This window comes from Balaenoptera physalus (genome assembly GCF_965194825.1).
Source record: "Balaenoptera physalus genome assembly, chromosome: 4".
In the NCBI taxonomy this organism is placed as follows: Eukaryota; Metazoa; Chordata; class Mammalia; order Artiodactyla; family Balaenopteridae; genus Balaenoptera; species Balaenoptera physalus.
Window position 1 is genome coordinate 137806824 of NC_138891.1, and position 16061 is coordinate 137822884.

Genomic DNA, 16061 nt, shown 5'->3' on the forward strand with positions numbered 1-16061 from the left:
ACTACTGAAGCCCGTGCTCTGCAACAAGAGAAGCCACTGCTATGAGAAGCCTGCGCACTGCAACGAAGAGTAGCCCCCGCTCACTGCAACTAGAGAAAGCCCATGTGCAACGAAGACCCAATGCAGCCAAAAATAAATAATAAACTAATAAATTAAAAAAAAAAAAAAGGCTAGGAAATTGTAAATACAGACCCTACAGTCTGACATAAGCATCTCAGGATTTGGGCTTTCCTCAGAAACATAATTCTCAGTTTTTTCTTGCATTTTCAGTAAAATGTTTTCAGGAGGGAAGCAGAGAGGGGGGAGAGGGAGGGAGAGGAAGAGAAAGGGACTGTTGAGTAATGGGAGATATTTTAGAAGCTCTGGAATCTAACGATTAACCCTGTCATTGATTACCTCATTCATTGATTGTTAAAAAAAATTGGAGTGAGAATATTGAGGAATTCCCCAAAATGGCTTGTGACCAAGGGCCAGATTCTTGTACCATTTCTTTTACTGTTGGAAAGCAAAAATATTATAGGAGGAAGAAAAACTATATGATTTAAAATTCAAAAAAAAGAAGAAGAAGAAGAAGAAGACTCAGAGGAGGCTGACTAGACTAGGTCAAGGAGAACACCTTTGTCAATGGGCGAGTTAAAAATCTGCATAATTTTTACAAAGGTACAAAATACACGTCAGAGGACTTAACTCATCCTGGACATGCTGAGAAAGAAGAGGTTTCATCTGGCTGCAGGGAAAGCAGTGGCCTTTGAAGGTTGACCTGATTGAACCACAAATCTCTTATAGTTTTTCTGCCCAGTTTCGAGGGGGGCACCTTTTCATTTATACACAGTGATTTTGCAACAGAACAGACTGTGTGGTTTAACAGTTTTCTGCCTGAGAGATTTTTGGTTTTACCAAAGCAGACCTCTTCGTTGAAAGTGTTGGAGCTGTTTTGTTCTTAATTAATTTGATAGAAAGCAGGGATTTGTTCCAACCTTGAAATAATTGCCTTCTCTTAGGTAATTTAAAATTATACAGTTAGGAACAATTTAAGGATAATTCCCTAAGTGAAAATTAAGGGAGTGGACCAAGTGATTTTGCTAAAAAATAGTTTTAATCAAACAGATATTTGTACGCCAGGGTTCATAACAGCATGAATCACAATAGCCAAAAGGTAGGAACAACCCAAGTGTCCATCAGTGGATGAATGGATAAACAAAACGAGGTCTGTACATGCAATGGACTGTCTATCATTCAGCCTTACAAAGGAATGAAATTCTGACACATACTGTACCGTGGATGAACCTTGACAGCATTATGCTGAGGGGAATAAGCCAGTCCAGAAGGACAGTATTATATGATTCCACTTATCTGGGGTACCCAGAGTAGTCAAGTCCATAGAGACAGAAAGAAGAATGACGGTCACTAGGGACTGCAGGGGAGGAGGGAATGGGAGTTAATGGGGACAGAGTTTCAGTTTGGGAAGATGAAAAAGTTCTGCAGATGAATGGTGGTCATAGTTGCCCAACAATGTGAATATACTGGATGCCCTGTACACTTAAAAATGTTTAAAATGGTAGATTTTGTCAAGTATATTTTACCAAAATAAAAAATTTTTACAACAAATAAAAGAAATCTTGTTTTTAGATATTAAGGTCATAGCACTAAGGGTGGTGAACAAAAGCTAAACCTTGGAATCAGAGATGTGTTCAGCCATTTTCACCCCAGAGTGGGAAAGGTGACCAAGAATACCTTTAGCAGTTTGGGCTATGCCTGCCTTGGAGGAGAACTCCCCACTTGAAGCTCTTCCTCTGAAAGGCACGTGGCACAGGGTCGCCCTCTGCAGGAATGTCCACACTGGGAAGGCCACTGGGGGCTTCTGACCAGTCAGTTACACTCGGGACTCTGGCCCTCTTCCTTCATTCCACGTGTTTATTGAAAATCAAGTCTGCATCCGTAGTGGGGAGTCCTAAATAGGTGACACTGTTCCTGCCCACGGTCAGCCTGTATTCTCGTTGGGGAGAGAAGATAAGGCAACCTACAGGTTTACACTGTGAGGCCAGATTATGGAACTGGCCAAGTGCTTAAGCAGTCAGATGTAAAATAGACACAGGCAACTTCATGGCATCTGTCGGACGTCTGCCCCCAGTCTCCCAAATGCCTGGTAGTCTTGTTGCCTTTTACTCTTGAATGTAAATGTTAAAGTAATGGACCCTGAAGAGAGGGAGCTGGGTGGTGGAGGCAGGCAGGCGCAGCATCAGATCCTGGGTGGATTGGCATTTATATCTCTGAGCAAGTCTAGCTGGCAGGAGATTGACCTTCCGCGCTGCCGGTCAGTCCCCACGGATGGGGTTACAGCTGCAGCCACATGGGAGCTGGCCCTGCAACAGCTTTACACACAGAGCAGGCGCTTTTAGGTTTTGTTCCTTCATGTTACTTGAATTTCCGCAAACACCTGCAGCTCCTGGGCTTAAAAAAAAAAAAAAACCTAGACGTCGTCTAGCTGAGTGGTTTTGGCTTTTTGAATAACAAAATTACATTTTGTGGTTAGTTTAGTTAATTGGCTCAACTTCTATAACTTCTACAAATAGCCTTTTACAAGCAAGAAGGGAAAAAATGTGTGTTTTGAAAACCTATTTCTAAGTAGTTCCAGCCATTTGGGATTTAGGGAAGTTGTCTGGGCTGTTTGAGGGAATTCCTGGAGCTAAGAATTCAAATTTGGCGTTGTCTCTCGACTGTAGCTCCTGAGGGTCAGCTTTGGCCACCAACTTTGTGTTTGGGGAGGTTCAGTTATAATGCCAAATCTTCCCTAAATACTTGTTAAAAGCCTGGAATGGGAAGTAGGTAAACATAAAGGGAATGACTCTGGGAGTCTGATGAGAGAGGGGCACTAATGATTTGGGACCTCATAGGATACATTTGTTTTTGTTTCACTTGGGGGATACTTTCTATTATTATATTTGAAAGACTCTTTAGCTGCAAACATTTGCTTTGTTAGGATATAGAATCTGTTTCATTTCTGTATTTGAATTCTTTTTTAGTCTTATTTCCTACCAACTTGGAGTAATTAGCTTTGCTTTAATTTTCAGAAATCCCCCCTCGTGGATGTCCCTGTGTTGCAGTTTTGCTATGCTTTCATCCAAAGGTAATGCAGCCCCTCAAAGACATTTCTCAATTATAGATGCTATTGCAGTGATTATAAATAATTCCTCTGATTGTATTTCCATTTTTTTTTCTTTTAATTGAAGTATCATTGATTTACAATGTTGTGTTAGTTTCAGGTGTACAGCAAAATGGCTCAGATATATATATATATATATCTGAATATGTATATATATATATTCTTTTTCAGATACTTTTCCACTATAGGTTATTATAAGATATTGAATATAGTTCCCAGTGCTATTGTTTATTTTTTTAGGATTTGTTTATTTTTTAATTAATTAATTAATTTTGGCTGTGTTGGGTCTTCGTTGCTGCACGCAGGCTTTCTCTAGTTGCGGCGAGTGGGGGCTACTCTTCGTTGCGGTGCGCAGGCTTCTCATTACAGTGGCTTGTTGTGGAGCATGGACTCTAGGCGCGTGAGCTTCAGTAGTTGTGGCGCGTGAGCTTCAGTAGTTGTGGCTCGTAGGCTCTAGAGCGCAGGCTCAGTAGTTGTGGCGCACGGGCTTAGTTGCTCCGCAGCATGTGGGATCTTCCCGGACCAGGGCTCGAACCCGTGTCCCGTTCATTGGCAGGTGGATTCTTAACCACTGTGCCACCAGGAAAGTCCCTTATTATTTATTTATTTATTTTTTTAATTTTTGGCTGTGTCGGGTCTTAGTTGCTGCACATGGTATCTTTCATTGCAGCGTGCGGGCTTCTCTCTAGTTGTGGCGTGCAGGTTTTCTCTCTCTAGTTGTGGTGCACAGGCTCCAGGGCGCATGGGCTCTGTAGTTGTGGCGTGAGGGTTCCAGAGCGCATGGGCTCTGTAGTTTGCGGCACACAGGCTCTCTAGTTGAGACGTGCAAGCTCTACCATTCAGCCTCCCCACCGTCGCTGGAACCACGGAGTCAACCATCAGAAGGTCACAGAGGGCGAGGTCAGGCCTCACAGAAACAAGGACTCGGATTGTGGCTACGGAGCGAGGCTGCACAGCACAAAAGGCTGAGCTTGGCCGCAGCCAGAGGGCCCCAGGTTCAAGTCCTCGTCCCCGACTTACTGCCTCCTGACTGACCTGGGCAGGGCCTCCTCTGTAAAAGGAGGCCGCAGCTCCTGCAGCTGCTGGGAAGGCTCAGATATCACTCAGGCCCCTGCAGCAGGCGCTTGCTAGTGATATAATACGCATTAGTTACCACGAGAAGGGGCGTGACCAGCTCATCTTTACCTCCTGGAGGAAAGAAGTACAGGGATGCTTGTGGTGAAGAATGAACAGCTGGTCTGAACTCAGCCCTAGACCCAGGGACTCCTGGGACTGTGACCCTTCCTGCCACCTCAGGATACAGTGAGCCGGAATAACCACGGAACATGAACTTGTTAACCAGGGAGCCTGCAGCTGGTGGTCACATTTACTTATTGTGAACCCCCGGAGATACGTGAGAATACTGAGGCTTCCTTGAGACGGGGCTACACTCCCTTCACCCTCATTACTGCAGCCGAGAACACCCCACACGAGGGAGGGGTCCGGGAGCCGCACCCGGGACCTGCCATAAGATCTGCACGAGGCCCAGCAGAGCCTCCTTTCTACCCGTGGAGAGACACCTGGGGAACCCCTATAGCTGAGACCCCTGCATGCGGATATTCAGCATAGTAAACCCACGCAGAAGCCATCCAGCAGAAAACAGGGCAGAGCATTGGGGACAGCACCAAAAATAATCCCTTCTCCTTTTTCTAAAAGAGGTCCTTAAAATCCCCCCTCCTTTTTTGGTATCAATTTAATGCAAACTGTTTCTTCTAAAGTTTACCAGGCCTCACATAAAGCTTTGCTGATGTAAGTATTAAAGCTATAGCACCCAGACTTTAGAGTGTCAGATTAGATCTCTGCAGAAAGAAAACGTAAAATCATCAGGGTATTCCCATGCCTCGAGAGGAAATAAGGACACCATTCAGATACTTTCTGAACTAAGCCTCTCCAGTAATCAAGAAATACAATGGAGGGGCGGCAGGGAGGGATAAACGAGGAGTTTGGGATTAAAATGTACACACTACTATATATTAAATAGATAAACAGGGACTTCCCTGGTGGTCCAGTGGTAAAGAATCCGCCTTACAATGCAGGGAACGTGGGTTCGATCCCTGGTTAGGAAACTAAGATCCCACGTGCCGCAGGGCAACTAAGCCCGAATGCCACAACTACAGGCCCAGAGATCAGACAGTCCTCTAGTTCAAGGCTTTCACTTTATAGACGAGGAAACCTGGGGCATCTGACCTCTCAGCAGGGTTGCAGGTCTCCAAACTCCAAGTTCTTGGCAGAATACCAAAATTTAGCTTGTGTGTATTGTAATTTAAAAAAGAGCAAACAGGTCAGGCAGATATGCCATCTTCCTGTGCTTTCCAACCACCTGGATCTAAAATGTGCTTATAAGTAACATTTTGTTTTGACCTGTTCAGGGTTGGATATTTTTTCTTTCTTTTTTTTTTTTTTAAATAGGCTCCCAGCAACAGCCTTGCAAGCGAACTTCCCTTCGCTGTTGGGTGTGTTAAAGGAGTCCGTGCAGTTGAATCTCGCTCCCCCTGGTTATTTTCTGCTTCTCAGGTACCGTGTCCCAGCACTCACGTCACCGTAGTTTTCTTCGGGAACATGTTTTTATTTCTGCAGCATTCTTGGTCTGAAGCTGATTGTCTCTCAACAGCATGCTGAACGACTTCGTAACAAGAACTCCCAACCTGGAGAGCAAGAAGGATCAAAAAGATTTGCAGGTCTGTATGTGCAAGTCTGGCAGGCTGTTACTGTCCCAGCAGTATCGCCCACCTTTAGAGGGTCTCACTGGAGATAGTAAACATTGCGCAGAACCAGATCTTAGATTTGCATTTGTTCCCACGTCTGATTCCCTCCGTTACTGTCTTCAGAGGGCTCTATACAATCTCCTGATGAAGGTTCTCGTGTTCGACTTGACCAGTCGACCGTGCAGTTTACAAGGCACCCTCTCGCTTCCCACTGTACACAGATGTATGCGGACTCACTCTGCAGCACGATTGGAACAATACGTCCATCTTTATGCACAGATCCCTTTCCTTAGAACCTTCCCCCGTCTTTTTAAAGCAATATAGACTCACAGGAAATTTCAGAAACACTGAAAAACAAAAGTAACACTCACCCATAGGAGAAGGAAAATCTTCTCCTTTGAGTAGCATGCCAACTACCAATAATACATAGAAGTAATGAAGGAGTTAGAAAAATCACTATTTTGCAACCATTATAATCCTTGAGTGAGGAGCTTTCTGAGTCAAAGTCTTTAAACTGGGTTGTGTAGTTTATGGCTTTGGTGATACTGCCGCTAGTCGTTGTGGTCCCTGGTGTTTGTGAAGTATCTGTCCAGCTCCTGATTCTGAAGCACCGGAGTTCTGCGTAAAGCACAGTGACTCCTTTGGCTCAACCGGTAGAGAAGAAAGCATCATCCGAGGGCAAGTGCTGCAGCCCAGCCCTCGGGTAGCACCTCCTGCACTCACCTGGAAACCCTCCCCCTTCCGTGGGCTGTTGCCCGCCGCGGCCCCTCCGTTTCCAGTCCATCGGGCCGGACTGTGGCCACAGGCACTAACTACCGTAGCTGGTGCAGCTCTCTCCGCTCCTGTGGGTCAGGGGGCCGGTGGGCCTCTGCTTCCACCCCACGAGGTCCCAGCCTCCCTGACACTGACTCCTTCCTGCTGTCTCCAGACACCCCAACTTCTTTCCCATCCATTCACTGCACTTGAAATGGGAGCTCTTCTAAGTCCTCAACCCCTTTTCTTGATCTTTTTTTTTAAGAATTTATGTTATTGAAGTATAGTTGATTTACAGTGTTGTGTTAATTTCTGCTGTACAGCAGAGTGACTCAATTATACACATATATATATCCTTTTTCATATTCTTTTCCGTTATGGTTTATCCCAGGATATTGAATATATAGTTCCCTGTGCTATACAGTAGGACCTTGTTTTTTATCCATCCTATATATATAATGGTTTGCATCTGCTAACCCCAAACTCCCACTCCGTCCTTCCCCTGCACCGCCCCCTTGGCAACCACAAGTCTGTTCTCTATGTCTGTGAGTCTGTTTCTATTTCGTAGGTAAGTTCATTTGTGTCATATTTTAGATTCCACATATAAGTGATAGCAAATGGTATTTGTCTTTCTCTGACTTACTTCACTCAGTATGACCATCACCAGGTCCATCCATCTATTCTTGACCTTCCTTACTGCCATCATCCACCCCACACCTCTGCCCAGGTGCACCGCGGACAGTTCCCGCAGGTGCACCCCCCCTTGCCACCGGCAGGCAGACGTTCTCTTGCTTCATGCCCGAACACAGCTGCTGGGCTCATAGTGGAAGTCAGGACTGTTCAGTTCTCAGACGTCAGGGATGTACAGCCCCTCTTAGCTGGCAACACTCGATGATACCCGCTCAGTGTTTCTACCTCTGTCCCAGCTACTTGACCAGATTCGTTCCTGATGGTACTCCTGATACGGATGACTCCTCACTTCGCCCTCGAGTCAATTTAATTTATGCAGTTTTGTTTCTTGTATTATTCAAAGGTGCATTTCTAGCAAGAATCCATGGTCCTAAAGAAACTGGAAATCTAATCTGCCAAATGCGTTGTGCCTCTGTGACTTCCTGTGTCTCTGTTTTACCCGAGTTGGCCAGAGAGTAGCCTGAGCCACAAGTGGCTGTTGAGCCCTTGAAATGTGGCTTGTCTGAACTGAATGTGCTGTAACTGTAAACACACAGCGGATTTCAAAGACTTAGCATAACAAAGAATGCGTAACCTCGCTAATAACTTTATATTGATTATATGTCGTTACTCTGTTGGATATATTGTGTTAAACATTATGAACTTGTTTCTTCTTTTAATGTAGCTCCTAGAAAACTTGGTATTACCTTCATGGTTCACAGCTGTGGCTTGCATTATATTTATATCGGATGGTGCTATTTTAGGCACTTAAGATTCTTTTCCTTAACTAACTTCCTTTCCTCTTTCTCCTGACTACTCTCAGGAAGTCACTCAAAAAATTCTAGAAGCTGTCGGGAACATTGCTGGCTCTTCCTTGGAACAAACCAGCTGGCTGAGCAGAAACCTGGAAGTGAAGGCTCAGCCTCAGATCTCTCTAGAAGAATCTGATGATGAGGAAGATTTGCACGGTAGGTGTAGAAGGGTCAAAAAGTAATGCCCGGGCTTCCCTGGTGACGCAGTGGTTGAGAATCTGCCTGCCAATGCAGGGGACACGGGTTCGAGCCCTGGTCTGGGAAGATCCCACATGCCGCGGAACAACTGGGCCCGTGAGCCATAATTACTGAGCCTGCGCGTCTGGAGCCTGTGCTCCGCAACAAGAGAGGCCGCGATAGTGAGAGGCCCGTGCACCGCAATGAAGAGTGGCCCCCGCTTGCTGCAACTAGAGAAAGCCCTCGCACAGAAACGAAGACCCAACACAACCAAAAATAAATAAATTTAAAAAGAAAAAAAAAAAAAAGTAATGCCCACTGCCAGCTAGTGGGTCTAGTTTTGCCTTAAAAGTAAACTGGCTTTACTTCTTACAACATACGTTGTATGTATAATAAACAGTAGGATTCCATTGGAAGGGTCCCGAGTGGCCCATGCTACCGTGTTAAGCCCTCACTGAGCCGAGATGGGGGTCCAAGAAAGTGACTTCCCAAGATAATTTACACGGACTCAGTGATAGAAATCTGTGTGGGATAAAGAACAGGAGAATGTATGTTTTTCTTTTTGTGGAACCGTGGAAAGAAAACTTAGTAAACCAGCTAACTGTCATCAGGCAGTTGATGTTGTATTTCATTTCTGGCCAACACACCCCTGCCTCTCGATGATCCTTGTGTTTGGTCATTGCCTGGGTGGTGAAGATTTTATCGTGGAGGCCACACAGAGTGGGCACAGCCCAGCCTTATAATTAGTTACAGCTTCCTAGGAAAATGGTCTGGAGACTCTCAAAGGAGACTCATCTGTTTACTTGGAGGACCATTGATCAGCCAGATACTCTTGAGGAGTCTGAATTAAACGCAACAGGGTAGATTGTCAGTTGCCGGTGCCTTAAAGACCACCAGACGAATGTATCATCAAGCAAATCTCAGGTTACTAGACCTGCTGCAGTGAGGGAGAAACTTGGCTGAGTCACAGGGGTGTCTCAACTCTAGGGGAAATTTGGGGAGGATATTTATAAGGTTGTAGGGCCTTGGCTGAGTTGTCTGTGGCAGATCTTTCCAGGTGGGGACTGAGCAGAGTTAGTGGTAAGATACCTTTGCATTGGTGGGCACAGCACTAGGCGAGGGTCCAGAAGTGGATGTTGATGAGATGCGGCTCGTTTTGGTAAGTGAGCCACTTTAGTTGGTTGAGTTGTTCTTTCAGAATTAGGCATATCTTAGAGCAAGTAGTTATTTTTGCAAGTTCTCAGTGTTATTTTAACACAGACAGGAAAGTATGCCCAGTACCCGTGTTGCTCAACACTGCACAAGAAAATCAGTTTGGTCTCAGTTTTATTAACACGAGCAAAAAAATTACATCTAAGTTCTCAGTCTGAACTGCATAGCGCAGTGCCCACCACAAGGTAAATGTTCAAAAACTGCTAATTCTGTCATATTTTATGACGTCTGTCATTATTGTTAGCGGTAGTTAAATCAGCAGAAACAAAGCTGAATTTGTGGTTTTTAATATACAAAGGAAGGTGTGTCAGGAAGTCTGGGCTCTTTTCTCTTGCAAGTAAACGAAACCCACTTCAGGTGTGTAGAAACACAGCAGCACAAAACTTTCTGGCTCATGTACAGGAAAAGCCCAGACGTCAACATCTGGTTTTAGTCAGAGCGGGAGCTAGGTGTTCAGATGAAGTTCATCAAGTCTCATGCAAAGATTCCGGTTGGCTCTTCTGGGCCTGTGGCTGACCCAGAGGAGGAGAGGAAAGGCTGGTGCCCTGGAGCTCCGAGAAATGGGCTCCCACCCAAGAGGGGCTTCTCTTGCCAGGAGGAGGAAGGATGGTGTTAGACAGGCAGGCCATAGTACCCCCTCCATTACTTCTGCCATATTTGTTTGACAGCTAGTTTTGTGGTTTACATAAGAAAATAATTATACTTTACTCTGTAATGAAGATCCTATAACTAGTATGTTATCATTTACTAATGTAAACCAACACTTATGCTTTCTCAGGCTGCGGTTATGATTATAGCTGTGGTTCTAGGGAAAGAGAGCTGGTGCATCTCCTTGGCTCATCTGCCCTCAGTTATTTCCGACGTAGGTACTGACATAGGGATTAAACTGCTTCTCCACCACCAGTGCGGCTGAGCTGTGCTGAGTCAAGTGTCACTGGGCCTGGCTTTTGTGCAATAAGTAAATTTAACCTCAAGACAGTACTGTAGTAAAATGATTACCTGATTTTTATTTAAAAAAAGAAAGCATAGAATTCCAAAGCTGGAGGTGATTTGGGGGCTTCTCAGTAAGACTTAATTAGCAAATTATAGAGTACCAAAAGACTCTTTGGATCATACACTATATTTTGTTTCAGTCTTGACCAAACTAAGCATGCATACTGGCCGTCTAAATCATGAAACAGAATGAGGCTTCAAATGATGTGTTTCTCCACTTAGAGTTCTTATGTGTGCAGTACACGTGCAGGGTCTTTCCTGTATGTTTGTGTCTGGCATGTGCCATGCACTATGTTCTAGATGCTGGTGCTGCAGCAGGAAACAAAATGAGCAGGGCCTCTGCTCTTGCAGGGGTGACGCGGAAGGTGATAGTCCAAAGTAAATGAACAAAGGTATCTTTCAACTCTTCTGGAAATCCAAAGTTACTCCAAAATGAAAGTTTTTTTTTTAATTGGAGTTGGGCTGGGGGCCACTTTAGATGTTACAGAACATGTCCCCAAGGAAGTGTCAGTTGTGCTGAGAAATACAGGGTAAGGGGGCAAAGATCTGGGAAGGCGCTGCCCAGAGGGGATGGCGAGTCCTTGAGGTGGGAGTGGGCCAGGCCCAAGAAACCTGAAGACCAGCTTGGCTGGAGCCTGATGCGTGGTCATGCAAGGTCAGGGCGAGAGCGGGGGTGGAAGGTTGTCGGGCTTGATGCAGAGCACACTTAAGAGCTTGGCCACCAGCCCGCTTGCTGTGGGAAACCATTAAAGTGTTTGGAGCAGTGACAGGATCTTATTGAGTTTTCAGAAAACATCAGTTTGGCTGCCGGGAGCAATATGGGCTGCAGCAACCGAGAAGAGAAACTGGGAGTTCAGTTAAAAGGATTTCCTGGTGCTTTGGGCAAGAGAAGATGTTGGCTTAGAGGCATGGGCTCTAGAGAAAGGCGGACTGGTGTGAGTTCAGCGTCAGCAGAACTTGCCGATGGATTGCAAGTGGTAGTTTAAAGAAAAAGCAAACAAGGATGAGTTTGGGGTTTTTGTTGTTTGGTTTTTTGTTTGTTTGTTTTATTTATTTTTGGCTGCGTTGGGTCTTCATTGCTGCGCGAGGGCCTTCTCTAGTTGCGGGCGAGCGGGGGCTACTCTTCGTTGCGGTGCGCAGGCTTCTCATTGCAGTGGCTTCTCTTGTTGTGGAGCACGGACTCTGGGCACACAGGCTTCAGTAGTTGTGGCTCGCGGGCTCAGTAGTTGTGGTTCGCGGGCTCTAGAGCGCAGGCTCAGTAGTTGTGGTGCACGGGCTTAGTTGCTCCGTGGCACGTGGGATCTTCCCGGGCCGGGGCTCGAACCCTGCGTTGGCAGGCAGATTCGTAACCACTGCGCCACCGGGGAAGTCCCATGGCTTTGGTTTTTGGTTTAAACGATTGATTGAGGTGGAAAAGTCTGAAGCAAGAATATTTTGGAGAGGGAGATGGAGCTTGGGTTTGCATGTGTTAAATTTGAGATGTCTGGGAAGGAATCAGAAAAGGTCACCAGCGTAGGAGGAAAAACCAAGAGAACATGGAGTCATGGAAACTATGAGAAGAGAGTGTTTCCAGAAGGAGGGCGTAGGAATGCAGCGGAAGGCTGCTGAGAAGTAGCGTGAGATAAGGACAGAGACTCCCTGGATTTGATGGGGGTGGGACGGCGTGATTGGATGGAGAAGAGGACAGAGACGAGGAAGAGGAGACAGTGGGTGCTGATAACTCTTTGAAGCTTAGTCGTCAATAGGGCAGTAATGACGTAGTACTAAGGACCAAAGAATATCTTTTATTCGGTTTGTTTTTCAATTGGAGTTAACCAAAGCATATTTGTATGGTGATGGAATAGTACAGCAGAGGGGAAGAAATTAATACCAAAGAGTGAAAGAATAGTTAGAAAGCAAAGTATTCGACAGCCATTGGGCCGGGATTAATATCGTAAATGGAATTAGCGTTCTTTGACAGGAGCCAGGAACATGTCTATCAAAACAGGAGACAAGGCAGAGAACACGGATATAAATGTTCCAGGTTAATAACGCATAGCGGCCAAACTGAGGGCGTTTCTGTTTGTTTACATTAATTTTCTCAGTAAAATATGAGATGAGGTTACCAGCTGAGGAGGGACAGGTATCAATGGTTATGGAGGGAGAAGGTGAAAGAATTACGTTGGAGACTGGGAAAGCCAGCACAGCGCTGAGGGACATGGGGGAGGGTTATCTAGTAGCATCAGGTCATTTTTGAGTTGCACAGTCATGACATAAAGTGAGATCCGTTTCAGAGTGGTCTGGTTTTCTCCAGAGCATTTAGCCACATAGAACTGCATAGGCAATCATTGGGTTTAGCCAGCTTTGCATTTTTCTGGGTGAGTGCTTCAGAGAGAGAGAGAAGCAAAAAAGTTAAGGATGTTCGCAAGGTGGACGATAGACCCCAGGTGTGGGTGGGGAGATAGAGAAATGAAGACCTGGGGGGATTGATGGGTAGTTACGGAGATGAACTCAGGGGGTTGGAGGCTTGTGCAAGGATTCAGGAAATTGTCAGAGCAGCATTCCAGGAGTAAGTGAGCAGGAAAGGTACGATGTGGTCACGATAGGGTGCTGGAAATGGAGACTTTGGGAATTCATGAGGTCAAGGGTATGATGACGACAGTGGCTGGCTGGGCTGGAACAAAATATAAGCTTGCTGGAAAAGAAAAGACTAAGGGGCTCAGAGGCCACGATGTTAGAGGGACCATCCAAGGGGATGTTGAAGTTCCACAAATGGTGATGAGAATAGAAGCGGGGAGGAAGACAGTGAGTTGGTGCTGATTTATTTGATCAAAATACCCAGATTCTTAGTTGCTGAAGTTGAACATGTTAGCAGAGAAGAATACGTAACATGTACGTACGTACAGAGTCAGTGTGAAAGGCGGGGGCTCGTGACTCAAGTTCATCTGATGCTTTGGGGGCATAAATGGTGACCTGTTGTCCTGACTAAAACACACATGCCTCTTTCAGCAGATGCTGCTGCCGCCGCTTCAGCAATGGTGTCCGCGTCTGCCCCTTCGGTGTACAGCGTGCAAGCCCTCTCCCTCCTGGCAGAGGTACGTTTGCGTCTGGCTTGTCACCCCCCCACAGAAGTGAGGCTTTGCAAGGGCGTTCATTCTCAGGGGCCAGGGCGCACGGGCTGCACCGGCCCCGGGTAAGTTCATAAGCCAGTCTTGGCCTCAAGCTGCCCCGTGGAGTTTCCTTGTTAGGTTGTGTATACCCCGAGGGCTAAATTTTGTATTGCCGCCTGCTTTAGGAGATTTCTGTTTTCTGGCGGTCCTGTTCTTCTAGGTTCTGGCGTCCCTCCTGGACATGGTTTATCGAAGTGATGAGAAGGAGAAAGCAGTGCCGTTGATCTCACGTTTGCTTTACTATGTTTTTCCTTACTTGCGCAATCACAGGTAACGCCACCTTCTCCATTGTACCCCACCCACGTGTGGAAAGATAGCTTATGGGAAATGTGTCCAGCGGGGTTCCTTGCACCGTCTCTGACCTTGACCCTTTCCCCTTCCCACCCCTTTCAGCGCCTACAATGCCCCCAGCTTCCGGGCTGGCGCCCAGCTGCTGAGCTCTCTGAGCGGTTATGCCTACACGAAACGAGCCTGGAAAAAAGAAGTCCTGGAATTATTCTTGGACCCGGCCTTCTTCCAGATGGACACTTCTTGTGTGCAGTAAGAAATGCTGTCCTGATAAAAAACATGCCCTGAATCTTCAAGTGGAAAAGTGTTTGGGTTTCTGTAATTAATTCTCTTTCCTGAAATGGAAGCAGAGCTAGCATCAACCCAAATCATAGGACACCACTCGCAGGTTAACTGTGTATTTCTGGGAACAGAATTAAGTCTTTTAAAAACTACAAAGGTGTCTTTTTTTTAATCAGGAGAAGAATTTCAAGTAAGAGAGCATATTTTTCCTAAAGAGCATAGCATGGGGTTCCAGTGGTACTTGGTCTAGTACTGCTTTATCTTGTAATCACAAAATGCTTGACCAGCATTAAGATGACAGGGCCCCGTGGCGACACCGCGGTGTCCTTATCCCACTTCTCGGCTTGCACTCCCGAGTCCTCACTGAGACCTTGAGGCTGGCCAGGCTCTGCGCGGGCAGTGGAGATCCGTGGAATCACAGGCACAGGATGAACGAGCTGTGCCTTTTTCTTGGAGGTCAGCAGAACCACTCGTAACTCTGCCCCTGGCTTGACTGAACAGGTCTTCATTAATGGCAGGGGTAGACGGTGGAGACTGGTCAGCTTTTCTATATGGGCTGAGGGTTTGCCCAGCCACCGCCAGAGGCCATGGCTGTAATCCTGTTGTACTGCGGGGAGCCCGTTGAGAACTAGTGGTATTTGTCTGCACAACCCCAATTCTTTCCATTAACACAAGTGTATGGACATCATCTGTGTGAACACGTTTAAGGGCAACCCTTTCAAAAGCCAAGGTACCTTGACAATTTGTGTTTTCTTTTATGGTGAGCTGGGAATTATTCATTATTCCCTATGTTATTCATTCCCTATGTTAAGGTTATAAATGAAAAGCTTTTGCTTAACGTTTCCTTATTTAAAAACTATTCATCCCTTTCACTAACTTTTCAGAAAGCAGTTTTTAATAGATCTTAAAGGGACATGTTCTTTTCTTGATGCTTTTATTCAGACTGTCACCCTTTGCATATTTAATTAATTTTGCTTTTTTTAATATCCAGTTGGAAGTCCATTATTGACCATCTTCTGACTCATGAGAAAACAATGTTTAAAGATTTAATGAGTAAGTTCTTCTGTTATGTGCACATAAGTCACACTTTAAAGGACCAATTCCTTTTGGTCATAATCAACTTTTACCACGTATTTCAGAGCCCAGCTCAAACATTTTTTAGTGCCATTTCAGCCACAGAGTGTAATGTGATGTGCAGGATATGTTGGGACTACGTGAATGAGCCTTCCTATTTCCAGTCTATTGACACGAATGCCTTTAACTACCTTTTTTGCAGTTTTGTAGCAGAGAAAATTCTTTTGAAAGTAATGATAAGTTGACCACAATTGGTTAGGAGTACTTTCCTGTACCTCATATCCTCTTCAAATACCCCATCATTCAGTATCAGGAAAGAAACAAGTACTTTTATAAATTTAAATATTTGAGTAACAACTACATGCCCTTAATCAAGAGCGTGATCTTTCACCAGGGAAGATAGGAAGAGTAGGAATTTCTCATCACTTACCTCTCATTGTAGTGTTCTCACTAAATGGAACTTATTTGCTCTATTTATTCCAGGCATGCAGAGCAGTTCTTTAAAACTGTTCTCAAGTTTTGAGCAGAAAGCCATGCTCCTAAAGCGCCAGGCTTTTGCCGTCTTAAGTGGAGAACTTGATCAGTACCACCTTTACCTTCCTCTGATCCAAGGTAAGAAGCCCTGCCCTTCCCCCAGCCCCCCCCCCCCCGCCCCCCACAGAGACAGGCCCAGAGTGGCCAACGTGGCTGGAAACCAGAGGGGCCCAGGGCAGGTGTTGGCAGTATGGTCAAACGTTAAATGAGT

At 45.6% G+C, this 16061-nt stretch overlaps 1 protein-coding gene across 7 annotated transcripts in view; it reads left to right on the plus strand.

Moving 5' to 3' along the window:
- Positions 1-16061, plus strand: part of DOP1B (DOP1 leucine zipper like protein B) — a 107102-nt gene that overhangs the window by 76916 nt on the left and 14125 nt on the right. For 6 of the 7 annotated variants that reach the window (XR_014262702.1, XM_082458733.1, XM_082458734.1 and 3 more), the window contains 9 exons: positions 3072-3127; positions 5612-5716; positions 5814-5880; positions 8153-8297; positions 13512-13597; positions 13833-13942; positions 14066-14212; positions 15234-15295; positions 15800-15928. Coding sequence is in view for 6 of the 7 variants with exons in the window: in XM_082458733.1 (XP_082314859.1) it covers positions 3072-3127; positions 5612-5716; positions 5814-5880; positions 8153-8297; positions 13512-13597; positions 13833-13942; positions 14066-14212; positions 15234-15295; positions 15800-15928 (907 nt within the window). In the remaining variant the exon portion in view is untranslated. The remainder of the gene's footprint in view (positions 1-3071; positions 3128-5611; positions 5717-5813; positions 5881-8152; positions 8298-13511; positions 13598-13832; positions 13943-14065; positions 14213-15233; positions 15296-15799; positions 15929-16061) is intronic. The other variant, XM_082458735.1, reaches the window with a different exon arrangement.